At 48.2% G+C, this 27,135-nt stretch overlaps 2 protein-coding genes across 13 annotated transcripts in view; both read right to left on the bottom strand.

Annotated features, from left to right (window-relative positions):
• Nucleotides 1-14,520: 14,520 nt before the first annotated feature.
• On the bottom strand, nucleotides 14,521-16,695 carry CHST14 (carbohydrate sulfotransferase 14). The gene has a single exon (XM_003826578.5). The coding sequence runs from the start codon at nucleotides 16,463-16,465 to the stop codon at nucleotides 15,335-15,337; it is 1,131 nt and encodes a 376-aa protein (XP_003826626.2). The 5' UTR covers nucleotides 16,466-16,695; the 3' UTR covers nucleotides 14,521-15,334.
• A 2,774-nt stretch (nucleotides 16,696-19,469) lies between these two features.
• The window catches only part of BAHD1 (bromo adjacent homology domain containing 1), a 28,419-nt gene continuing 20,753 nt past the window's right edge, over nucleotides 19,470-27,135 (bottom strand). For 4 of the 12 annotated variants that reach the window (XM_003826577.5, XM_034938530.3, XM_063596548.1 and 1 more), the window contains exons 3-7: nucleotides 25,418-25,800; nucleotides 23,683-23,842; nucleotides 23,156-23,232; nucleotides 22,268-22,368; nucleotides 19,470-21,762 (exon numbers count right to left, since the gene is read on the bottom strand). In XM_003826577.5, the coding sequence (XP_003826625.2) occupies nucleotides 21,573-21,762; nucleotides 22,268-22,368; nucleotides 23,156-23,232; nucleotides 23,683-23,842; nucleotides 25,418-25,800 (911 nt within the window). In that variant the 3' untranslated portion in view covers nucleotides 19,470-21,572. The remainder of the gene's footprint in view (nucleotides 21,763-22,267; nucleotides 22,369-23,155; nucleotides 23,233-23,682; nucleotides 23,843-25,417; nucleotides 25,801-27,135) is intronic. The other 8 variants (XM_063596550.1, XM_063596547.1, XM_055098637.2 and 5 more) reach the window with 3 other exon arrangements.

Below are 27,135 nucleotides of genomic sequence, written 5' to 3'. Positions count from 1 at the left end.
CACCAATAAGCTTCTGTTCTCATAATGTGGAAAAGTGACTTGGGACAAACCCAGGAATCACACACTTGACATCTCCAGAAATTACTAGGTAATTTGCTACTTAATCCTGTCTGGGAAGACTTGAAAATCAAGTCACTCTAATGTCTGAGACCTGAACTCAGTCATTCAAAAGAAACGGGTGAACTAAAGAGGGAAACATGGGCCGGGCACGGTGGCTCACGCCTGTAATCCCAGCACTTTGGGGCGGGTGGATCACAAGGTCAGGAGATCGAGACCATCCTGGCTAACACGGTGAAACCCCGTCTCTACTAAAAATACAAAAAAATTAGCCGGGCGTGGTGGCAGGCGCCTGCAGTCCCAGCTACTCGGGAGGCTGAGGCAGGAGAACGGAGTGAACCTGGGAGGCGGAGCTTGCAGTGAGCCGAGATCGCACCACTGCACTCCAGCCTGGGCGACAGAGCGAGACTCCGTCTCAAAAAAATAATAATAATAAAAATAAATAAAGAGGAAAAACTAAAGAGCTATCAGTAAGTAACAGAGCGCAACATTTCTCGTGCGTGAGTAAAGTACCCCCAATTAAATAATAAGAAAAAATGCCTAGATCTCTGGGCATGTACTCAAGCAAGCACAAACATGAAGCTAAGGACACATATGCTAAGTAAAAAAACCCAAAACTTACAAATTCAAACAAAATTACAACGGAAACAATTCAAATTAACATCATTAACTTTATATGGCAAATGCTACTGTGTTTTCTGCAACTGAATTCTACCCACCTGACTATGGTGCCGACTGCTAGAGTACAGGTTTTTTGAGTTTAGCAACTTCATTTTAGTAAGGGCTCAACTTCTCCACCATTTTTTAAATATATCATCACCATTACTTATTAGGTCAGCCTGTTTTTTTCCTAATCAGAAAGGAACAATTTGGGTGGAGCTGCTTGGCACCACCTCTGTTGTCAATGTAAACTCAGAAGCTGCAATGGAGTGGCGGTGCTCTGTATAAGGCAGTCATTCCAGCCACTAGGAATTTTATATACTAATTTGTTTAATTACCATCAATATTTAAAGTTCAAAATTAGAAGACTCCAAAAATACTTCCTTGAGTCCTCGTTTGACAAAAACTTCCATAGCCTAAACCCAAGGCTCTTAATCTTTTTTTATACCACAGCCCCCTTTGGTGGTTTGAAGCGTCAGAAAAATGCTTTGCATAAAAAATACATCAGATTGCAAATGAAACTAATTATATTGAAATGAAACTAATTATACTGAAATTGAGTTATCAAAATATTAAAAATATTTTATATAATACAATATTGATATGTACAGCATTCTCCATCCCCTTATCTGTGGTTTTGCTTTCTGCAATTTCAGTTACTTGCAGTCAACCATGGTCCAAAAATATTAAGTGGGAAATGCCAGAAATAAACAATTCATAAATTTTAAATTGCACACCATTCTGAGTAGCATGATGGAACCTGGCACCATCCCGCACTGTCCCTTTCTCTTCACAAGAAGAAAAGTACACAAGAATACAGTACAATAAGATATTCTGAGAAAAAGAGAGATATCACATTCATATAGCTTTTATTACAATATAATTTCTCTGGGGCCAGGCACAGTGGCTCACGCCTGTAATCCCAGCACTTTGGGAGGCCAAGGTGGGTGGATCACGAGGTCAGGAGATTGAGACCATCCTGGCTAACATGGTGAAACCCAGTCTCTACTAAAAATACAAAAAATTAGCCAGGTGTGGTGGCGGGCACCTGTAGTCCCAGCTACTTGGGAGGCTGAGGCAGGAGAATGGTGTGAACCCGGGAGGCGGAGCTCACAGTGGGCCAAGATCGCACCACTGCACTCCAGCCTGGGCAACAGAGTGAGACTCCGTCTCAAAAAAAAAATATATATATATATATAATACATAATACATATATAATATATGTATTATATATAATATATGTATTATATATAATATATGTATTATATATAATATATGTATTATATATAATATATGTATTATATATAATATATGTATTATATATAATATATATGTATTATATATTATATATGTATTATATATTATATATGTATTATATATTATATATGTATTATATATAATATATAATATATATGTATTATATATGTATTACATATTATATATTATTACATATGTATTATATATATTATATATTATAATATATGTATTATGTATGTATTATATACTGTAATATATATGTATTATATATAATGTATTATATGTATTATCTATAATATATTATATATGTTACATATTATATATTATATATAATACATATATATGTATTATACTATATATTATATATAATACATATATAATATATATGTATTATACATACATATTATATATAATACATATATTATATGTATTATATAATATGTATGTATAATACATATATAATATATAATACATATATGTATTATATATTATATATGTATTATATATGTATTATATAATATATATGTATTATATATGTATTATATATGTATTATATATGTATTATATATGTATTATATAATATATATGTATTATATATGTATTATATATGTATTATATAATACATATGTATTATATAATATATGCATTATATATGTATTATATAATACATATGTATTATATAATATATTATATGTATTATATAATATATGTATTATATGTATTATATTATATGTATTATATATGTATTATATAATACATATGTATTATATAATATATGTATTATATGTATTATATAATACATATGTATCATATAATATATATTATATATGTATTATATAATACATATGTATTATATATGTATTATATGTATCATATAATATATATAATATATGTATTATCTAATACATATGTATTATATATGTATTATATGTATTATCTAATACATATGTATTATATATGTATTATATGTATTATCTAATACATATGTATTATATATGTATTATATGTATTATCTAATACATATGTATTATATATGTATTATATGTATTATCTAATACATATGTATTATATATGTATTATATGTATTATCTAATACATATGTATTATATATGTATTATATGTATTATCTAATACATATGTATTATATATGTATTATATATGTATTATATGTATTATATAATACATATGTATTATATGTATTATATAATACATATGTATTATATGTATTATATAATACATATGTATTATATATGTATTATATGTATTATATAATACATGTGTATTATATATGTATTATATAATACATATGTATTATATATGTATTATATGTATTATATAATACATATGTATTATATATGTATTATATGTATTATATAATACATATGTATTACATAATATATGTATGATATATGTATTATATAATATATATGTATGATATATGTATTATATAATATATATGATATATGTATGATATATAATATATATTATATATGTATTATGTATTATATATGTATATGTATTATATATGTATATGTATATGTATTATATATGTATATGTATATGTATTATATATGTATATGTATATGTATTATATATGTATGATATATAATATATATTATATATGTATGATATATAATATATATTATATATGTATGATATATAATATATATTATATATGTATGATATATAATATATATTATATATGTATGATATATAATATATATTATATATGTATGATATATAATATATATGTATTATATATAATATATATTATATATGTATTATATATAATATATATTATATATGTATTATATAATATATATTATATGTATTATATATATAATTTCTCTATTTTATTGTTGGTTATAGTTGTCAGTCTCTTACCATGTCTCATATATAAATTAAACTTTATCATAGTTACATATGTATGTATAGAAAAAAACATAGTATATGTAGGGTTTGGTACTAGTCACAGTTCCACTGGGGCTGTTGCAACCATTTCCCTCGTGGGCAGAGGGGGACTACTATACCTATGAACGCGTTAAGGATCTAGCAACAGATTTAATAATTTCCATACTTTCTAAGTGGTGGTGAGTATAATTGACATTTCAACAACTTTAAAGTGATATAAAAGTATCTATGATTTCTATAAATGACAAAGTCACAGATTTTACTATTTCATAAAATATTTTATATATTTCAGAAGAGGTTAGTGAAAATAGGTAACTTTTCCCCCAACTTTACCAATGCCCTGAATTCTGTCCACAGACCCCTAAGGGGTCCTGAACACCCCAGGTAATGATGCTTGGCCTAAACCTTACCCAAATAAGATGGTTAAAGTAGTACACATGTATTCAAGAGTAACTGCAGGCTTGGATAATTAGGATCTGCCCAGGCATATGGACCGTCCATCTCTCTACTTTCACGGAGAAGCATGGCCAGGCCCCAAACCCAGCACTCCTGGCCAGCAGGTCTCTGAACGTCTGTGGAACCATTCTATGAGAAGCTTAACTCTCCTGGCATGATCAGGTTCTTACCTGGATTTTCTTCTTTTACCCTTTTCTCTTAAAGAGTCACTGCAGGGGGAGGTGTCATCCTCTCCTTAGCTCTCAGGCACTCTGCCCAGGGAGGAGCTCCACATTCCATGGCGCACTTGTGTGGCTCCCAGCCCAGGAGGAAAGACCTTAAAGAGATTGCTCATCCCCTGGGAGTAGGAGGGTAACTCCCCAGAGTGCAAGGACCACCGTGGCTGTTATGCAACTGATCATGAGGAGACCCCCCAGAGTAAGAAGTACCAGCCAGCCATGTGGTTGCCCCCTCCACCCACTCTCTGGCTGGAAAGGGCGGAAATGTCCTAGGGTTGCTAGGCAACGGGACAGAATTCGGTGATGACTGTACCCAGAGGATTGTTACATCCTAAGTTGTGTGTGTGTGTGTGTGTGATGTGATGCATCACTTTCCCTGGAGGTCTAGAAGGGGCAGAAAAAGTTGTATTTCTAAGGTAGCCTAAAAGGACCACTTGGGGTGGAGGGGTTCCAGACAGGGCTGACTATGAAGGCCACGGCTCACTGCAGATAGTATGTTGCAGGTGTCCTCTCCCCTGGATTACCCTTCTTTCTCCCAAGCCAGACCCTGTCAAGCTCTGCTGCTCATTTGTGGCTAAAGGGGGCTGTTGAAGGTGCTAAAGGGGGCTGATAAATGAAGCCATCATAAAAAGAACCCATCTGCTAAGACATTACAGTTGCATGAGATATGAGTGCACAAAGCAAACTACCAGCATCCAGTCCCAGGGCAGCCTCTTAATAGCTATGGGGCAGCCCTCTCTGAGCCTCAGCCCCCATTTCCATAAAATGAAGTCAAAAAACCTATCAGAGTTACTATGAGGATGAAATGTGCAGGTCCACCGGAATCTGACATGAGGAAGCCACCAGAAAATCTAAATTAAGGGATATTCTGCAAAACAGCAGATTTGAATGCTTCAAAATGGCAATGGTATGAAAGACCAAAAAAAATAATAATAAAATGAAGGCTTGTTTTAGATTAGAAGAGGCTGAGAAGCCATGACAACAAAATGTAGTGCAATCAAGGGAGGACCCTTGATTGAAAGCTGAATTTTTTTTTTCTTTAAGAGATAAGGTGTTGCTAAGTTGCCCAGGCTGGTCTCTATCTCCTGGCCTTAAGCGATCTGCCCTCCTTGGCCTCCCCAAGTGTTGGGATTACAGGTATGAGCCACTGCGCCCTGCCTAATTCCTGGATTTTTTAAAAAGTCGTAACACACATTATTCAGGCAATTGGGAAAATCTGAATGTGGACTTATATAATACTATTGTATTAATGTAAAATGCCGTAGTTTTGAGTACGGTATTCAGTTAGATAGCAGAGTGTTCTTTTCCTTAGGAGACACATGCAGAAGTTTTTTGGGATGAAGCATCATGATGTCTATAATGGAGTCTCAAATGGTTTAGCCTACCATACATATAGAGAGAGACAAAACAAATACGGCAAATGTTCAACGGTGAATCTAGGTCGTGGATGTTCACTGTCATAAAATAGTTATAAAAGTAGTTCAATGGGCATCTTCAAAATAAAGAAAAGGAAAAAGGTGTACTGACCCCTCTTAGCACAGGGTCTGGCACAAAGAAGTAATCGGCAAGTGGTGGCTCCTTACTATGATGAGTTGACTTTTGCATCTACATGGGGATGATTTCCTAAACCAAGAGAACAATGCCATAGAACAGTGGAATGACAGGCTTCTGGCATGGGATGGTGGCAGGATTTTGGGTGCTGGAGCCTTCCCACTCTGCCTGGCTCTTTAAGGAGTGTGAACAGTACTCCCAGATACAGAGGGCTCCCCCGCCTCAGACGGTGGCATCATGATCTTCACACTGTGGGAGGAAGATGTCTGAGCCCAGCAAGATTAGGTCATCAGCCAAGTTCAGAGTCTGGCCTTCAGACTTCTCCGTGGAAGGTAAGGAATTAGAGCTGAAGATGATGCTTTGCATCCTAGCCCTGTTGGAGGCAGCCCCCTAGGTGCAGAATTCAGAGAGCAGATAGTACCTTTGTGAGAATGAGGAGGTGCTCCTTCCTTCCTCTGGAGACCCAGCCTGTGTCCTGGTATCAGCTGCACAGACACACACAGCAGCCCTGATCAATCCATTGTATGTAATATTGGCTTCCATTTATTGAATGTCAGGCACTTTCTGTGACTTATTTTGAAACCTCACAACAATTCGTCAAGATAGATATTATTTTGCTCATTTCACTTGTGAGGAAACAGAAGGTTTAAAGGCTTGCTCAGCCGGCACAGCCAATAAGTGCCGGAGCAACAGAGCAAGAATCTGAATCTAGGACTTCCTGAGTCCTAAGCTCTCATGCCAGTGCTGCACTCCATTCTTCTGTGTGTGGAGTTTTATGCTGTGCAAAACTCCCTTCCTCGTGTGGTCCGCAAGATCACATAAGGTGGTGAAGGTGACAAGTGAGGAGACTGAGACTCAGAGAAGGGACTTGCTCAAGATCATCAGAAGCTTGTGGCAGAGCCTGGACTAGAATGCCAGAATCTGCTTGTTCTGTCTCCTTTATAACCAAGAGACTCTAACAACCATCAGAGGCCAAGCCCAGGACCCAGCCCTGCCTTGACCACTTCTTCCATCCTGGACCCCAAGCCCCTGCTATTGCTTCTTTAGTGGAACATCTCTCCTTCCTTCCAGCTGTCTCATTTTAAGAGGCAATGTGCCAACCGCCAGATGTCCATTGAGATTTGTGATTTCTCTTCCTGCAGAAGTTCCTCTTCCCATCCATCATTCCATTCATCCATTTATCCTTCCAACTACTTATCTACCTGGTCATCTGTCCTTCCATTCACACGTGTTACACACATACCTCTCCCTCCATCCGATCAATCATCAGGACCTCCACTGATTCAACATTTATCAAGCACCTGCTACTACTATGTACCAAGTACAAAGAGGAACAAGACCTGGCTCTTGCCTTTGGAAAGCCTCAGTTTGTAGGATAGACATGTAACAGCATGGGTTGAAAGCTCTCCTAGAAGTATGCACTAGGAACCATGGGACTTCAGAGGAAGAAAGGGCTAACTAGTTAGTAGCTGAGAAAGGTCTCAGGGAGGGCCAGCATCTGAGCTGCAATTATGAGTCTCCTTCCTTTTCTCTTCCTCCTCTGTGGCCACCGTTCCCCCAGTCCTCCATCTAGTCATTTTTTTATCTGTTGGTACCTGGGCTGAGGATAGTCTCAGTGGGCAAAAATCAAAGACCCCTCCCCAAAAGTTGCACAGGGGCTAGCGTTTTCCTTCCTGGCTTTCCTGCCATAGTTAGGCCAGCTCATTCTCTTTCATCTGTCAGAACAGCTGTCTTTTTTTTATTACTGGACACCTGTACCCAGGCAGCAGAACTTCTAGGAGACTGGCCTGCCACTGTGTCTGTCAGCTTCTATGGAAGAGGCTTATTATAAATTCTCATGGGGGAGAGAGGGATGCCTGTGCTGCCAGGAGTCAGCTGACCCCCAACTCTGCTTAGCTCCTCAACCAGAAAGACTGGCCCCACCCAACCAACCCCACTATTCTTGGGCCTGCTTCCAGTGCCTTCCTCCAGGCAGCCTGTGGCCCTTCGAAGCAGCACATTAAGAGCCCAGCCTGATCTCCACCTCCCGTGGACTTCTCTGCTCTGGTGGCCCCTATGGCCATGGTGCTTGGATTCTGAGGACTCTGCTGCCCCTGGGCTCTGGCGGGAGTCACAGAGGCAGTTCTATCTCTCCAGCACTGAGAACAGAAACATAATCAGGTGATGTTTTGTGGGCTCCTGCTCCTTGGGCTGCTGTGAGGCTGAATATCTGCTTTTCTCCATCTGCAACCCAGCAGTGAGCCAGCAGCCCAGCCAAGTCTGGGGACACTGCTGGGCCACTGGCAGGAATGGCACCACAGGCTCCTCCTTCCTGAACCCTTGAAGCTCCTCATATCTCTCTGCTCCCTAATGCCCTACCCCAAGGCTGAGGCTGGCACAGCTTTCCTGCTAGAGGGTTCAGGGGGCAGTAAATGACCTTGCCTGAACTTGGTCCTCCTTGCCCCGTCACAATGACAGATCAGGGCTGATCCTGTGATTCCCTGTGCCTCTATGAGTTCTCCTCTGTAGATGAATCCTCTGTTGAAGCAAGGATCAGGCAGTGATGAGCTGAAGAGCTCAGTAGAAGGACGCTACAGAAAATCTGGCATTCATATGCATGCAGGTCCCTGGACACTCTCTTTGAGGGAATTTCCCTTCCCTCTCAGGCTGCCCCTGGAGTTTAAGTCCAGCCAGATAATCACATTGAGAGGAAGACTGGATGATATCCCGGAAAGGTCCGTGACACTAGCATCTAGATTCAGCCTCTGGGTGAGTCTGCTCCCTCCACCCCAGCTAAGGATATGAGCCTATGAGAGAGGAAAGTAGACAAAGGTGAGCATCAATATCCACCAACTATCGACAAAGACACAAACCAAACATAATCAAAACCTGCAGCAAGTTGGGTAAATTGCAGAGAAAATGTCCTGAAAATTATAGCATGAGCATTTCGGCACAGTGATGGCGCATGTCTTCCATGCTCAAATGAAGGGCAGAGGCTGGGTGCGGTGGCTCACATCTGTAATACCAGCACTTTGGGAGGCCAAGGTGGGTGGATCACTTGAGGTTAGGAGTTCAAGACCAGCCTGGCCAACATGGCAAAACCCCATCTCTACTAAAAATACAAAAATTAGCCGAGCATGGTGGCACAAACCTGTAGTCCCAGCTACTGGGGAGGCTGAGGCACAAGAAATGCTGGAACCTAGGAGGCGGAGATTGCAGTGAGCCGAGATCATGCCACTGCACTCCACCCTGGGTGACAGAGCAAGACAGTCTCAAAAAAAAAAAAAAAAAAAAAAAAAAAAGAAGGAGGGCAGAGGCAGTGGTCCAGCTATAAAGCCAGGAGATGGCCATGGGGGAGAGTTTAGTTCAGTACCCCCAGGACACCTAGAGCTCTTGCTAGGCCCACAGCTGTTTTCTGGTTGTTTGAAAGGTCACTGTGTCAACAAAACCCCTGGGGGCCAACACCTATAAGTCACAGCAGACATGCCAGGTCTGCGCAGAGGTGCACTGCTCAGCTTGTTCTTCAAGAGAACTTGCTGGGAGAAGTGCAGCTGGCTGAGAGCCTCCAGCTGCCACACCTTTCTGTCTGGCTCAATATTCAGGTTTCCCCTGGCTGCTTCTACCCAACGCCTGAACATGCCTGGGGTGCTAACGCTGCAACATTTCTGCCCACAGAGAGCCCCTCTAATAGGCAATGTTTGCCTGCGATTCTCCACTGGCCTTTCAGAGACTTTCTCGAGCTGCACTGTAATCTGAGACTCTTCCTACCCAATGCTTCCTTCCTTCTCTCCTTTCACAAGTGTAGGCTGTTTCTGCCTCCTGCTCCTCCCTTCTCCTTTATCCTCCACAGGTGTTTTCCCCAATAAATCTCTTGCACATCTAATTCTGTCTTTGTATCCACTTCTCAGAGGATCTGAACTGATAGTCCAGTACATTCATGGTCTGGGTCCAACAGTACTGGAAAGTTGATCTTCAGGTAGGCAAACCTAGGGGATTTTATAATAGCTGGAGAGACTTGTGAACAGAATCATTTGTGCAGTGTTCAGAAGGAGGACTGGAGAAGGGGACATGAATCAGAGAAGAGGAACATGAGGCACATCACAAATCCAATAAGCTGGGTGGTTTATAATGCATATTCATTTTGAGGGGAACAAACCTTAAATGGACAACAGTGGACTGGGTAAAGAAAATGTGGTACATATACACCATAGAAAACTACACAGCCATAAAAAAGAGCAAAATCATGTCCTTTGCAGCAACATGGATAGAGCTAGAGGCCATTATCCTAAGCAAATTAACACCAGCAACAGAAAACCAAATACTTCATGGTCTCACCTATAAGTGGAAGCTAAACAGTGAGTATACATGGCCGCAAAGAAGAAAACAATGGACACTGGGACCACTTGAGGGTGAAAGGTGGGAGGAGAGTGAGGATGCAAAAACTACCCAGTGAGAACTATGCTTATTACCTGGGCAGTGAAATAATTTGCATGCCAAACCCCTGCAATACACAATTTACCCATGGAACAAACCTGCACGTGTATCCCCTGAACCTAAAAGTTAGAAAGAAAAATAGAAAAAGAAAAACCTTAGTTGGAGCTGACTTTTAATCCCAACCCTGCCATCTCTTTGGGCAAGTCACTTAGGCTCAATTACCTCATCTAGAAAATGGAAATAATGTTACTTACCTTGCTGGGTTGTAAGAATGGAGAGGATGAGGCATGTAAAGCACCAGCACGGGTACTCTCAGTTCACAGTAGTTACTGTTCATTATTAGTCTTTCTCTTTAGGAAGAGAAAAAATGCCTTCCTCTTTTTAGAGCCAGGCAGGGGCTTGTTCAAAAAGAAAGATCCTTCCAGCCTGGGCAACACCCTGTCTCTACAAAAAATAGAAAAAATTAGCTGGGCATAGTGGTGCACACCTGTAGTCCCAGCCACTCAGGAGGCTGAGGTGGGAGGACTCCTTGAGCCTGGGAAGTTGAGGCTGCAGTGAGTTATAATTGCAACACTGCACTTTAGCCTGGGCAACAGGGCAAGACCCTGTTTCAAAAAAAAAAAAGAAAGCAAAAGAAAAGAAACATCCATCCTGAGTGGGGTCTTGGGAGCTTGGCCCTCTGGTGATAGGCCCATGGAAAGGTGAGGGTTCAGTGTCCACCCCGGGGGGTGGGTCAGCTGCCCCACTCCGCCCTTGTTGTGTCCTGCAGGGGCCCTGTGTGGTGTGATGCTCCTGGGGTGTGGGGGCAGAGGCGAGAGTGGGAAGAGGAGCGGGAAGAGCCTCCAAATTTAAGGTGGTTTCTGGGCAGTAGCTTCAGATGGGATGAGAAATGGACAAGAAGTGGAGCCTGGAAGTGGAATCAGGGTGGAGACAGGAAGGCCAGCCTGCTTCGGGCTCCTCCCCTTCCTTTGTTCATAGGCCTCAGCTGTGAGAGAAGTTAACTGCCCCTGTGCCTAGGGGACCTGGGTTGGGTTGTCCGGGGAGTAAGTTTTAAAGGGGCCCCTTGTTTTTTGAGGGGCCAGGCGGTAGGGTAGGGCTTGGCTCCAGAGAGTAGGGAACCACAGCAGAAGCAATGAAGAGGAGGAATCCGCCAGGTGCGGTGGCTCACGCCTGTAATCCCAGCACTTTGGGAGGCTGAGGCGGGCAGATCACAAGGTCATGAGTTTGAGACCAGCCTGGACAATACGGTAAAACCCCGTCTCTACTAAAAATACAAAAATTAGCTGGGCGTGGTGGCGCGCGCCTGTAGTCCCAGCTACTCGAGAGGCTGAGGCAGAAGAATTGCTTGAACCCAGGAGGTGGAGGTTGCAGTCAACCGAGATTGTGCAACTGCACTCCAGCCTGGGTGGCAGAGCGAGACTCCATCTCAAAAAGAAGAAAGAAAGAAAGACAGACAGACAGACAGAAAGAAAGAAAGAAAAGAAAAGAAAAAAGAAAAGAAAAGGAGGAATCCCCAGAAGACACAGTCCAGGCATCCAGTCCTGAGAATGCCCCCATCCCCGCCCCGGTGACCCACAGCCGGTAGTGCCTCCAGTACCCAGCATAAAGCAGGTCCCACTAGGGCCCGCTGGACCCCACAATTCTATGCCACTTCCTTGGCAGCTTCTTTTAAGAAGTCTGTTTTCCTGAAAGGAAGGCTACATGACAAATTATTTTCCTCAGGGGCTGACTAGTGGAAAAATAATGACCCAGAAGGTAGCATTTGTCTCTCCTGTCCCTCTCCTCTCCTCTTCCTCACACCCTCCTCCCCACACCACAGGTGTCCAGTTGTGGCTGTCAGGATACTCTAAGGCCCAGCACCCCTTTTCTGCCTGGGAGGAGAGTAGCCAATAAATTAACCACATCAAGAGCACTATCTGTCTCCCAGTCCTCCAGGGCAGGAACTGGTAAAAGTCAGCTGGGCTCAGTTGGGTTCTTTGCAAATGAACGAAAGAACTGAGGAAGGAGAATGTTTGCAAATACCCCTGACTACAACCCCACCTACCCTTCCTCTAACTTCACCTTCCTATTCCTTCTTCTCTCTGCCCCTACCTTCCATAAGCCTTCCTCCTTTCCTCCCTCCCATTTGGGAGGCAGACAGACCTGGGCTGGACACTTTGGGCAGGTTATTTATCCTCTCTGTGCCAGTTTCCACGTCTGTAAAACAGGATGACCCCACCGGCACGCGGCTGTTGTGAGGATTAAATGGAGTGAGTACAGCAGCCGGCCCCAGTGTTCTCCAGGTTCTCCGGTTCGTGCTGCAGGCCCCAGTTAGGGGGACTGATTAGCTGCTGTAGGTCTGGAGCCGCTTAAAGTCCCAGGCAAGGAGGAAAAACAGGGTGCAGTAGGGGGGTCCTGAGGGGTCGGAAGCTCAGAGAAGGACTGACTCATTGGTACAGGAAGTAAACCCAGAGGTCAAAGGGGCCCTGCCCAGAGGTAGCAGTGATATCCAGTGCTGGGCCAGACACAGTGTCCTGGCTTCTCCCTTGTCCCCACAGGCCTCTGAGGGGTCAGGTGCTGAACCAGCATCCAAAAGAACATCCACTGAGCCAGGTGCGGGGATGGGCCCTTTTATTCATTTTGTCTTCATTAATCCTCCCCTCTCCTAGCAATCTACATGAGATAGGTGTTTTTATTCCCACGACACATTGGAGAAAACAGAGGCTCTGAGAGATAGGCAGCTGGTGAGGAATAGGGCTGGGACTTGATCGGTCTAGGTAAAGTTCCCAGAGCCAAGGGGACTCTGAAGAAGGACATCTGAGCCAGACAGGGGGTCAGGTAAGGCCTTCTGGAAGCAACATGGCCTGATGAGTCATAGTGGAGAGCCATAAGTGCCCATAGAAGCCCCCTATCCCAAATATGGGAAATAGTTTTCCTCTCCAAAGTCCAATCAATAGCAAAGCTAGCGACAGGTAGCACCTGCAAGGGGGCCCTCCCTGCCTCCCTTCCTTGGGCCCCACCTCTTACCATAGCCTCAGGTCTCTATAAAGTACAGCAGTTCCAACTGGGGGTGTGTGAAATAGGGCTAACAGAGAAGGGCCAGCTCTGGCCTTGCAACTCTCCCTTGGGCCCAGCAACTCCTGATGGGCCTGGGATCCCTGGAGAGCAGTGGGGGCAATGGGCCATACTGAAGTCTGTCCTCTGCTGCTCCAACTGTATTCCTTCCACAACTTTCTCTGGACCTAAGTCAACAAGAGCCTGACCCTCACTCAACCTCCTTGCCTGCCTTCCTTGTAGTGCCAGAAAAAAATCTCCTTGCTCACACAAAAATTTTCTTTTTCATTTGAAAATGGTCCGGGGCCAGGCGTGGTAGCTCACGCCTGTAATCCTAGCACTTTGGAGGGGCCGAGGTGGGCGGATCACCTGAGGTTAGGAGTTCGAAACCAGCCTGGCCAACATGGTGAAACCCCATCTCTACTAAAAATACAAAAATTAGCCAGGTGTGGTGGCACGTGCCTGTAATCATCCCAGCTACTTGGGAGGCTGAGGCAATCGCTAGAACCCAGGAGGTGGAGGTTGCAGTGAGCCAAGATGGTGCTACTGCACTGCAGCCTGGGTGACAGATCGAGACTTCATCTCAAAAAAAAAAAAAAAAAGAAAGAAAATGCTCTGGGGGAACTTCTCATTCAACTCTTATTGAATAAGAGGAGGATCCCGTATCTCCTACCCACCTACTTTTTTAGGGAATAATACATGTAGGTATGCTCTGGACGTGAGGCCATTCCTAACTGGGCTTGCCCTTTGGTGACATCCCAGGATCTGAGTCTATGATCTGGTATAGCCTATTAGAAAGCCCCCAAAGTCTCCATGGAATGGCAACAGCCCATTGGACCAGCCCAACCAAGTTATACCTTACTTTCTCTATCTACAGGCTGCCTCCCCTGACATGGGAAGACAGACATCGAGGAGATCTGCTGGGCCCACAGGAGCTCCAAGGGAAATCACAGAAATGCTCGCCTTATATATAAAACTGCTTTATTAAAAAGTCAGCTATTAGGAAAACAAAGCCCTTACAAGGGTTCTATCAAAAAGTACAAATTTTAAATAAATGCATCAGAAAAATGGCAGCCAGATATACCAGCCACAGTCACAACCTCAAAGGCCTTGTGGGGAAGGAAGGGAGAATTAGGGAGGAGGTTCCGAGAACTCAAGGAAGAGGCTGGGCACAGGGGGTCTTTGGGTGCCTGCAGAGCTGGGTCCTGGAGCTACCAGGCAAGAACCCTGCTTCCGTTTTCCTTTCCTTGGAAAAATGTAAAGAACTGGCAGGTGTAGGAAATTTTGAGACTGGAGCAGAAAGGCACAAAAGTCATTTATAAGGTATGATTGCTCACTCTAGTCCTGAGGCACATGGGGTGGATAAATGGGGGATCAGAGCCACAGGGTCCCTGGCTCTGGTCATGCTTGCCCCTGGCTGGTACCATCTCTGAGTTTGGCCACAGGTTAAATTAAGGTAGACCAAGTGGACTGCATAATCCTGGCAGCCTGGGGTCTGGAGCCAGTCTTTAGATCAGATGTGTTGCTTCATTGGCAAACTGGTGTCTGCCCCCCAAGAGATCCCCCCAATGAGGAGCAGCAGGTCTCCTGCCTAGCCCTGTCCTCTGAGTCACTGTGGGTACCCACCCTGGACAAGGAACTTCTGAGGGCAGTCTCTGCCATCCAGGATCCTGAGAAGCCCCAAGCCCCAGAGCCAGAGTTTCTCCGAATGACAGGCAGAAGCACAGGAAGCTGGCGTTGAAACCAGTCCCCACCAGCTGCTGGCCCCACACCCATGGTCACTGCTGACACGCCTCCTTGGTGACATTAGGCAGTGGGTAGGCAAAGAGGGAGAAGTCCAGGATATACTTAGGCAGCACATCCTGCAGCAGGGCCCGGGGGGCACTGCACAAGTGGTAATGCAGGCTTTCGGGGCTGGCTGGCCGGTACCAGGCCTGGCGAGCTGGAAATCGGACGTGAGGTGGTGCCCGTACCCACTCCAGCACCTGATTTGCATCAGCCTCCAGCCTCTCATAGGAGCCCACAAAGTCATAGTGCACGGCACAAGGCTGGCACAGGTGGTACACGGGCATCCAATGCTCATTCATGCGCTCAGGGTCCTCATCCACCAGGTATCTCAGGAACTCGGGGAATGTGACATCGTCGCCTGCAGGGCTGGGCCCCGCTCCAGCCCTGTACCGCCTCACTATCTCAGCCCCATAGCGTTGCTGGTACTCTCGGATCTCGCCAAACTTGTTGCGGTAGGCAGAGAGGAGGCGTTCCAAGGGGTCCCGCACAAACAGGAACTTAAAGTAGTGCTGCAGGCGGTAGCGAATCTCCTCAGGCCGCAGGTCGGCCAGGAACACCAGGTCACTGCGGTGGTCCATCTTGAGGCGGACGTCCACGCTGTCCAGGACGCCTGCCAGCACCTTCATCACCCGCTTCCAGTTAGAGCAGGCCACCTTGGGGACGTAGCAGTAGAGGAAGCGGTAACGGTCACTTACGAGGATGTGGCGCAGCAGGGTGCGCCGCTGCCCCACCGGCAAGTCCCAGGGGTCCCGGGGCATGCCTGGCTGTCCGCACACCGCCCGCAGGGTCCTGTTCCGGACGTCCTGCCGCACTTGCAAGTCCGCGTCCCCAGCCCTGAGGGACAGGCCCCCAGGCTTGGGGGCTTTCCCGCGCCAGGCTGTGCCCTCGCGGCCGGGCGGGTGCAGGGGCAGGGGCTTCATCTCGGCCAGGATGCCCCGCTCGATCATGAGCAGCAGCCCGCTGGAGGCCACGATCACCGCAAACATCAGCATGGACGGCAGCAGCAGGGGCGGCCCCCCCAGCCCCGCCCGGGCCCTGCCCAGAGGGGCCCGCCTCAGCGCCCGGCCCAGGGGCTCGGCGCCATTTGGGGCCGCCAGCGGGGTCAGCGGGCGGGGGAACATGGTGCTCAAGGGGTGGGGGCCTGCGCGGGCCCGGTCGATCCGAGGGCGGCCTGGAAGGCGGGCTCGGGCTGGGGGCGGGAGGAGGGTCTGGGACCGGGGGGAGTTAGGGAGGAGAGGGCAGGGGACAGCCCTGGCGCGTGTAGGGGTGGCCGGCTCCCGGGCTGCGGCGCCGAAGCGGGCGGCGGGCGGCGGGCGCGGCGAGGGACCCGGGCCGGATGTCCCGCCCGGCCGCTCTCCACCCCCGGCCTCGCAGTGACACAGGCGCGGGGGCGGGCCCACGCCGGGGGCGGGGAGAGGGGCGGGTGCCCCTGCGGGGCGCGGGCTTGGGAGGGCGCACGCGGACCCCTACCCGGAAGAGGGCGCCTGAGTCAGGGCCACCCCTGTCCTCTGGGCTTGGGGACAAAAGCTCCTGAGACCTCGAAGGCAGAAAAGACTCGAGGCTGCTCTCGTGCAGCGTGTGTCCTCAGGGAAGTGGACAAGGGGGATTCGCCACAAACTCAGGCCTGTCCTAGCCCTTCCTCCAGCAACGGGTCTGGAGGCAGGGAGGCGGGCAGCGCTCTCTCCGAGTCCAGACATGCCGGAGGCTGGTCTTTCCAGCTAGAAGCGGAGCCCTCGGTGTGCTCCCCCTTGCCACCCTTAACTCCCTCCGTCCTGCAGGTCGTGGCCACTCCAGGAAGGAGAAGCAGAACTGTCAGACACTGACCAGTGTCTCCATGGTGACCCTTGTGTTTAGCAATACCTGGGGACTGACTACAGTGCTTGTCCACTGGGTAATGCTGAAATGTCTGGAAATGGAGTCTCCCCTCCTCTGCCTTCTCCTCATGAGGCAGTGGGATAACTGGGCACTCTGGGGAGGGTCTGACACATTGGTCCATCAGCTGCTGGTGTGGCCAACACACATTTGGAAGGGTGAGGAGCTGGGGGCACAAAACAGCAGGGAAACAGCACGTAGTCTCCTTGCCTGGAGCTAGATGTGTGCTCCATGGCACCAGGCTGGTCACTTGGGCGGACAGCAGACCCGAAGTGCTTTGGATGTCAGCAACCACCATTTCCCACTGGGAACCTGGCTCAGTAGCCAGACTTCGTCCAGCTATGTGCTTGCTGCCTGCAGAGAGCCAGCAAGCCTCTGAAGCAGCAGAGGAATATGATTAGAGCCCAAGTGTACTGAGGACAGCGCCCACTAAGTGTTTTATATTCATTATCTCCTTTAGTTGTTACAGCCACACTGGCAGGGAGCTAGTGTGGACATTCCCTTTGTACAGCTGAAGTAACAGAGGCTCAGGGAAGATGTGACTCAGTATGGGTGGTTCTGAGTCTAAAACCTAAATTTCTAATCACGGCCCTTCAGAGATTAAAGGAGCATATCATGGAATGGCTAGAAGGGAGGAAGCAGCTGACTCGAGGGCAGACTGTACAGAGCAGGTGATGGAAAGTAGAAGATACCAGTGGGAGAATGGAGCTACCAGTGATCAGATGAATTCAGAAGGGTGAGGGGACTTGAGGGATGAGGTGATACTAGAGGGCTCACTGATGACCCCACAATCCCAGCAACACGAAAAGCACACAGATGAGCCAGGGGAAGGAACAGTAAAGCCTTGCAGCCTTCCAGCTCTCCAGGGCAGGCTCTCCACATCTGATTGCCCCAGTGCATCTGCAGGCTACCACCTGTCCATTTGCTGCACCAGAAGTTTGCGTGAAGGTTCTGCCTTGTCTACGCTGCTCCTTGCTTCCAATAATCCTAAAGGTATACATTTCTGGTGATAGGATTTTCTATTAAAATTTCTATTAAAATCATATTTTCCAGTAAGTATGTCTTTTAAACCAGGAGAGGAAAAAAAGGCCTTAGACCTTTAAAAATCTTTTGATAATGTGGCCACGTGTGCTCCCTTCTGTGTTACAGGGTAGTTTTCTGTGTTAGCAGTCAGGGTGAGGCAGGGGGAGTCCTTGGGCCTGGTACTTATCTCCATACCAATTTCTTGTCTGTAAGATAAGGACAAGCTACCACTCGCCTCAAGGGAGTCTTGTGGACAGCACACTGAAGGCAGAGCTAGAAAAATCCATGGTGGTGTCTGTGCCACCAATAAATTCTGAAAAAATGTTCCTGCCCACATGCACCATGCCTTAGCAAAATGCAGAAGTGGAGGCGGGGGGGGGGGGGGGTGGCGGTGCTGTGGCTCCCAGGAACCTCTATGGCCTTAGAGCTGCCCCACCTGGAACATGGTCAACACTGAGGCTTCCAGGCTGGGACCAGGGCTGGGCTGAAGCAGGGGTCAGCTGGCCGCAGACCCTTGGCCCCATGATGTGGCCTTCCTCAGCAAGCAAGAAGCACCAGCTGCAAGACACTGAGGCCCTAGGACAGTGCTGGCCAGTTACCCAAGGTGATGAGGAGGGATGCTTTTTTTTTTCTTTTCTGAGACAGGATCTCACTCTGTCACCCAGGCTGCAGTGGTATGATCACGGCTCACTGCAGCCTCGTGCTCTTGGGATCAAGCAATCCTCCTACCTTAGCCTCCTGACTGAGACTATAGGCATGCACTGACATGCCAGGCTAATTTTTAAATTTTTCGAGAGACATGGTCTATGTTGCCTAGGCTGGTCTTAAACTCCTAGGCTCAAGTAACCCTCCTGCCTCTGCCTCCCAAAGCACTGGGATTACAGGCAGGAGCCACTGCATGAGGCCAGTGATAAGAAGGTATCTTTGCCATGTACCTACTTGGGGACCAACTTCCAGGTCATTGGTCAGGTGAGGGCTGGCAACTGAAGTATTTCACACAGACCTAAGCAGGCAGCTGTGACCACCATGAAATCAAGAAGTCAACTCCAAGTTCCCAGTCCCTCTGTCTCCTTCCCTCACTCTCTTTTCCCTCTGCTTCCCTGCCCTCTTTGCTCATTGGCCTTGGTGAGCATCCATGCCACAGGGGTTAAGAGGGACCTCTGAAATAAGAATAGTGGGTCTCTCCACACCCACACACCAAAAGATGACAGGACACACAGGAAACGATCCTTTTCTAAATCAATACAATTTCTCAAATTTATTTTTTTCTTAAAGAAGTACTTCTAATCTCTGTCAAAAGGGAGGTGAGGAAAGGTCCTTCCTCCCTTGTAAACACTGAAATACAGATCTGGGAAACCAGGATCAACACACACAAAAAGTGCATTTTACAAAATATCAACTAAAATATATTTTACATGGATTATGCTTCCATTGAAATTCTACCAGCTGCATTTTCAGGTTCGAAAAAATATTTCCACATCTAAGAGATTTCAAAAGCATTTAAGTTCGGGGCGGCCAAGACCCTACCTCCTGGGAGGAGGGCCTTGATCTCCTTTCCTGCTAGGTGAGGCTGGGCTCCTTGGCAGCAAGGGCCCAGAATGAGCAGGCTCCAAGGCTGGCTCTGCAGAGCCCCCACTGCCACTCTGCCAACCTCATTTACTGCCCCATCCTCCCAGACAGACACCTTCCTCCAAACAGCTTATTCAATATAAGGAGATCCAAGTCCCTTCCCTTCAGGTTTGGGATCAGGCTTCCCAAGCATAAATTCACCTCTGAAGCCTCCAGGCCTCACCCAAACCCAATGACCAATCAGGAGCAACTCATCTACTAAGGGACAGGGCATGGCAAGTTGGGGGAGCCCTCAGGGTTCATTTCCACCTCCCTCTGCAGCCCCTGCCCAGCTGTCCTCACCCAGTGCCACCTCCTAAGCCTGCTGGGTTCATCTGCCCCTCCTCCCTAAGGGAAGACCCAGGGCTGCAGTTCTCAGCCCCAGCCCCTGCCCCCAGGGGTATGCCCTTGTGGAAGTGCTCAGCTAGCAGGTTCCCAGCGCCAGGCCCAAGCCACACTGCACTCCACTCCCTCTCCCACCATACTCCTCTTTGGTACAGATAGGAAATAACCAGGCTGCTCCAGCCCCCTCACAGAGTCTCAGGGCCAGGGCCAAGGCCTAGTCTCCACAAGGACAACAGGGGACTGAGCCTGTTAGTCTACTCTGGGGAGCAGCATGAGGTGAGAACAGGGCCTCTGGGCAACAGGAACAAACTGAAAATGCAAGTCCTTAGCTCCTAGAGCAAGTGGCTGCAGCTCAGCAGGTCTGTGGACTGATACAGTGTTGATTCTTGCTAGGATGTAAATTAGTGCAATCTACAAAAGACTAGGGAAAGGGTGGCAGGGCAAGGGGAGCCACAGCACTCCTTTGGTTTGATTTCAGGTGGGTGTGGCTTGAAGAATCACGTGTGAAGTTCTGCAAGAGGTTTCCTGGAACCTCCATGTGTAAGGCAAGAGGAAAAATCTTCAACAAATCAGGTAGCAATTTTCCTTGCCCCCTGCCCCCAACCCTCTCCCAGCACCCATCTTCCCTCCCAGATATGACAAACCCCACAATCATCAGTTAACTTTCTGGGAAGCCAGACCCGCTGGGTGGCCGTCTCTGGGAGGTGGACAGGAGACTCCCACAAGTGGGCCACATCCATGACTGTGAGAGGTGGGTCAACTTGTCCCAGCACCAGTTGCTACTGCAGGGCAAAGAAGGAAAGCCAGAGAAAAGGCCTCAAGTCTAGGAAGAGGAAGTCAATGCTCTGGAAGCCAGACTCTGGCTCTCTATGCCTCAAAGGAACAAGCTCAGAGCTGTGCTGGGATCTAGGAAAGCCTGGTCCCAGGCTGAAGGGGAAGTGGCGGGTCACAGTGGGTGAGGTAAAGCTGGCCCCTACTCCCCCTTTGAGGGCAAGGGGGAGGCTACAGAAGGGCCTGTTGGGTCTGGTTCCTGAAAGACCTTGCCCCTCCTTCCCGCCCCCACCCTCCTAGGGCCCCATTTCCCTCAGGTTTGGCCCAGCCTCAGAGAAGACTACTTTTCGGAAATCTCCACCCAGGGGAACCACAGAAGGTACCTTGGGCCAAGCTGAGAGTTCTGATGCTTTTCTTATACCCTGGCCTCCCCAGTTCCCTCCCCTGGAGCCCAGAACCCACAGAGGCCCCTGCCCTCCCCCCCAAGAAAACCACAGGCCAGCAAACTTAGGCCTCTGTGGCCCCCTAACCAAGTGCTGTGCTTCAAGCAGTGCCCCCTACCCCGAGCCCCACTTGCCCATGGGTAGCCCCAGCATGGGCATGAGGAGGCTACTGGGGGTTCTTAAGGATGCGCCCGTGGCGGAAGTCATAGACATGGCGGCAAAGGAACACCAGCTCAGGGTCCGTGTCCTCCGGCACTGTGCGGTGGGGTGGGGTGGAATAGTCTGCAGAGGGGGGAACCAGTGCTGTCTTTCGGCTGGGGAGGCCTTCACCTCGGCGCTTGGCCATGGCACAGAACCTGTAGAGAGATACCATTCACTGTCTTTACTCCAGCCACTTTTGCAGGAAGACCAATTCCTTCCCTACCCTACCCTACCCTACCCAGAGAGCTAGGCTATCCTAGCTCCCCAAGGGGTGGTACTGTCTCCACCCATCCCAGGGATGATGTCTGCTCTGCCAACCACCAGGCTATCTTCTCTGTCACTGGAGAACCACACTTGCCAGGGCCTCTCTCCATTTGCCTGCCAATTCGCCTAAATTTTTTCCAAGAGCAGTAATGTTACCCCCCAACTCTGCTCCAACCATTCTACCTCAGTGTGGCAACACAATTTTTCTTCTTTCTTCCAAAAAATATCAGATGGTAGAGGCAAGCAATAGGGAAGTAAGTTCTGGGAGATTAGGCTCAGTGAGTAAGATCAGGTAGAGAGCAGAATGAGATCCTCTCGGGGAATTCCAAGCAGCCCCAAATATGCCTGGGGGGCCTGAGGGAAGAGGCCAGCCAGAGGGTGCAGGGAACCACCCACCTGCAGTACTCGGCAAAAGTCAGCACATAGCACTTCTCCTCAATGCAGGCCACACTGTTCTGGTCCTGATGTCGCGATGCAAACACTTCATTCTGCAAGGGCTCAAAGGGAGACAGGTGGAGGTTGTTACCAGGGCTGGAAAGCACCTCATTCCCAGAGCAAGGCAGACATTAACCCCTCTGCTGGGCCTGCTGACCTGAGATGACTCCAGCAAGCTTCCCTGGAAATTCAGCCTAAGTATGCCTCACCTACTGCCTCCAGGCATTCCTCCTGAGTCCCTTCTAGGTCCCCCCCTTCTCCAGAATAGCCAGGTATCTGCTCTAGCCCCTGATTGTCACTGACCTCCCAAACCCCAGCCCTGCCTAGCGTAGGAGAGGGGAAATGTTCTTCATCTTTCCAGTTAGATGGAAAGTCCCTGCAAGGGAAAGTGAAATAAAAGGTGAGCCCGGGGCACACACAGATGGCAGTCACCTCTTTTAGCACACAGCTTGGTGGAGAGCCTATGGGGTGTTAGGAGGAGTCTTTCCTCCCCTCCCCTCCCCTACTACAGAAAATACCAAAAGTGACCAGGTATGCAGCTCCACCTCACCTTTCCTGTTGCCAGGGGAACACATCCACTTGCTCCCATTGGCACCTGCTACCTCAAGGGTTCCCTTTCTGTTCCTCTTTTTAAGACAAAGGTTATTATTCCCTTTGAAACATGAATTGGGGCAGTGTTGGGAAAAGAGAATAAATCCTGGGCCCTTTCCCAGGTTCTCTGGAGTCCAAAGTGACAAGCGCAGGGATTTGACTACAGCCCATGGCTGCCCTCCCCCTACCACGTCTTAGTGCCATAACCTTTCCCTCTGTCTCTCCTGCCCTCCCTGACCCATCTGCCAGGCAGCTCACCTCGTGCATGCTGGGACTGCGGCCTCCCTGTAAGTGCTCAGGTCTGTAATACCACAGGAGGCTCATCATCAGCTCTCCTGGAGGGACAACACAGTGGTTATGGCTTGAACTGGCAACCTGAGTTACTTAGACAGGCAGAGAGGCTGGCTGGCTGTCCTGGAGGTTCATCCAACCTCAATCCTGCAGGCTCCGGCAACCCATGTCCCCTGCCCCAGGCCAAGCATTCAGAGGCCTGGAATGCTGTTAGGCATGGAGGGAGAAGGGGGAGAAGGCACTGACAGGTGAGGTGGGGGGACAGGTGCCCAGGCTCTGCTGGCTGGAAAGGTTAATGAGCTGATCCAGCCCAAGCCACAAGGTCACCTACAGCCCTCGGCAGCAGACAGACCCCAGCCGAGTGGAAGGCAGACTCTGTGCCAGGAACACGGGGAGACTCATGCCAGGTCAAACTCCAGGCAGGGGCCAATCTGGGGACTACAGTTCTGCTGAAGGCAGCTGCCCCTTGGGTCCCCAGCCAGAGGGAGAGGTACCTGACTCGGGGTTCTCCCAGAGGGCAGAGATCTTGGCCACATAAGGTGTGGAGGTCTTTCGTGGGCCTGATTTGAGAAGGACGGTGTCCCGGACTCGGATTGTCTCCCCATGCCGCTCTACTGCCTGGTAGCTCTTTCGGATGGCTGGCTCCGGCTCATCCTAGGCAACAAACCAATGACACAAATAGGCTTGCAGAGCCACACTCAGAGTAAGGACAGAGAGAGGGAATGACATCCTTTCCACGATTTCCTCAAGGTAGTCAAACCACTACACCTTGGTTTTGTCAAACCACTATCCTTTTTTGGATGGGGCTGGGGAATTCTCATGGTTGGAGAAAGGATGAGAAAAGGGAATAGGGGTGGAAAAGTGGCCTGAAGCTTCTGGGGCTGAGCTCTGACCACCATACCCTTGACAGCTGACTCTCACTCCAAGACCCCCAGTGCTGGGTAAGTGCTCATGCTTCCTAATGGAACAAGTCTCGGTCTGAACCCTTAAACCACTGTTATAAGGGGCACAGCCTTTGACAAATTATTTAAAGTATTGCTAAGCCTCAGCTTCCACATCTGTAAAATGGGATTAATTATAGGAAGATGGGATATATACCACATAGGGTAGTGGTGAGGATTAAAGGGCATAATACTTACAAAATGCTTAGCTCAGTTCTGGCATCTAAGAAGTGCTCAATAAATTTTATGTATTTATGTATTTATTTATTTTTAGAGACAGGGTCTCACTCTGTCACCCAGGCTGGAATGCAGTGGTGCAATCATAGTTCACTGCAGCCTCAACCTCCTGGACTCAAGTGATCCTCCTGCCTCAGCCTCTCAAGTAGCTGGGACTACAGATGCATGCTACCATGCCTGGCTAATTAAAAAAATTTTTTTTCTGTAGACAGGATCTTGCTATGTTGACCAGGTTGGTCTTGAACTCCTGAGCTCAAACAATCCTCCAGCATCAGCCTCTGAAAGCTCTGGGATTATATGCATGAGCCACCTTGCCCAGCCTCAATAAATTTTAGTTAATATTCTTTTTGTTTTTAATTAATTAATTTTAAAAGCCAGGGTCTCTGTCACCCAGACTGGAGTGCAGTGGTGCAATCAGCTCACTGCAGCCTTGAACTCCTGGACCTAAGCAATCCTCCCACTTCAGCCTCCTGGTGCACACCACCATGCCTGGCTAACTAATGTTTTTACTTTGTAGAGATGAGGTCTATATTGCTCAGGCTCGTCTTGAACTCCTGGCCTCATGCGATCTTACCACCTCCACCACCTAAAGTACTGGGATTACAGATGTGAGCCACCGCACTTGGCCTCTTTTCATCATCCGAGATGTTCTCTGTGTCACTAATTTTCTCTGCCCATTCCAACGCCCCCTATATAGACTTATCCAGAAAAGTTCTCCATTGAAAGTCCTCCACTTTACAATCCAGGGTGTAAGGGACAGAGTGAGCAGGGAGGGGAGGGGAAGACACTCACCGAGATGGCAGCCACCAGCTATGACTGTGTGTCTCCTGACCTCCCTGGGGTGTCTGGTACAGGATCAGTAGGGGGCTAGGGAAGCAAGCTGGGTGGGCCAGCATGACTGGTTCCTGGGGTACAAGTAAACTGTAAACTGGAGTCCCTTGTCAGCTCTCAGAGTAGCTAGAACCAGGTGCTTCTAGCACCTACCTCACTGCAGGTCATGTGTCCCCACTGCCTCCCTCCCTCTCGTCATCAGCTAAGAGCTAGCACTTACCAAGACATACACAGCCTTCTCACACGCAGCCCCAACAGGTACCCAGCCATTAGTGCGGCGGCGACGGCGGCGGCGAGGGCGTGGGCGCTGGACACGTGGCTGCTTGGGGTGGCTAGGCCTGCGGGCAGCCTTGCTCCTTGCAGTGTGCCTGCAGCTGGAGCCTGTGCGCAGACCTGACTTAGAACCGCTGGGAGGTTTGGCGCTCTGAGGGCACGCACGGGCTACTGTCTGGGGCTCCGAGGTGGGTGTCTGAAGATGGGGGACGGGCTCTGCTGCAGGTGGCACACTGGGTACAGGGCACCCCAGGAGTGGGTGGGCGGGTGAGGCTGGGTGGCCAGCTTCCGGGAGAGGAAATTCCAACTGGCCCAGGGATCTGCAGCCTTCTAGGAAAGGGAGAGAGTGGTCAGGACAGGACAAGCAGTGACCCCCATCACCCATCTGCTTTCAGAGCCTGCTCCTGTCTTAATTCTAACTGTGCAACCAAAGGCCACTGAGGTGGCCGATGGGATCAGAGGCCTTTTTATGGTGGACTGTCAGAGTGACTCTCTAAGGGGACAGGGGTGTTTCCTGATCTTGGAGATTGGCCATCTCCCCTTTTAGTCTGAAAGAGAGGTGGTTGGAACATCCTTTTTAACTCCGAACTTTTTTTTTTTTGAGACAGAGTCTCGCTCTGTTGCCCAGGCTAGAGTGCAGTGGTGCTATCTTGGCTCACTGCAACCTCCGCCTCTCGGGTTCAAGCATTTCTCCTGCCTCAGCCTCCTGAATAGCTGGGATTACAGGTGCCCACCACCACACCCAGCTAATTTTTTTGTATGTTTAGTAGAGATAGGGTTTCACCATGTTAGACAGGCTGGTCTCAACCTACTGAGCTCAGGCAATCTGCCCGCCTCAGCCTCCCAAAGTGCTAGGATTACAGGCATGAGCCACCGCGCCTGGCCCTGATATTAATTTTCTAAGGCTTTCATAATGCTTGGGAATAGGGGTTCTAGAATCAGCCTGGGTTCTGCCACTTACTAGCCATGTGACTTCAGGCAAGTCACTCTGCCCCTCAGAGCAACTGGCTGGTCTTCTTACGAACACATTAACTCATTTCATCCTTACAAAAACCCTGTGAGATAGGTATCATTACACCCATTTTATAGTTAAAAAAACTGAGACACAGAGCAGTTACTGACTCGCCCGTAGTCACCTGGCTAGGGAAGTGGGGGAGAACATTTCACTCCAGGCAGTCTGGCTTCGGAGTCTGTGCTCAATTACATGCCAAGCAGCCTCCCATATGTAAAGCACTCAGAACAGTGCCTGGTACATGGTGTTTACTGGTATCCTTATTATTAGGGAGAGGGGATAAGGGTCTAGACTTGGGGAATGGCACAAAAAAAGAAGGAAAACCCCAAGCAGCAGCCTGTTCTCATGTCATAAGAACTCTAACTCAAGCCACAACCTGAAACAACCAGTCTGGCCAGGGCCAACTGGTCTATAAAGTTGTTTTATAGACCCCTACAAGAAAGGATGTCAGGGGAAGGGAGATCTGGAAGGTCCAGCCCTCACCTCCCCAGCAGCAGGGCAGACCTGCTGGCCAGCATGTCTCATTTCCACCCAGGAGGCAGGCAGGGAGCCTGAAGAGGCAGGTGAGGATACCTCTGCCAGTTTAGGGAAGAGAAATGATTCTGGGAGTGTCTCAACAGCCGGAGCATGGGCCTCTCAGGTGTCTGGGTCTT

This window comes from Pan paniscus, chromosome 16 (assembly GCF_029289425.2).
Source record: "Pan paniscus chromosome 16, NHGRI_mPanPan1-v2.0_pri, whole genome shotgun sequence".
Lineage (NCBI taxonomy): Eukaryota > Metazoa > Chordata > Mammalia > Primates > Hominidae > Pan > Pan paniscus.
Note: the sequence above shows the minus strand (reverse complement) of the source record. Positions and strands in the feature narration are given on the sequence as shown.

Bases quoted from the DNA above. Each gene is read 5' to 3' on its own strand.
- CHST14 (XM_003826578.5), bottom strand. From the start codon at position 16,465: ATGTTCCCCCGCCCGCTGACCCCGCTGGCGGCCCCAAATGGCGCCGAG.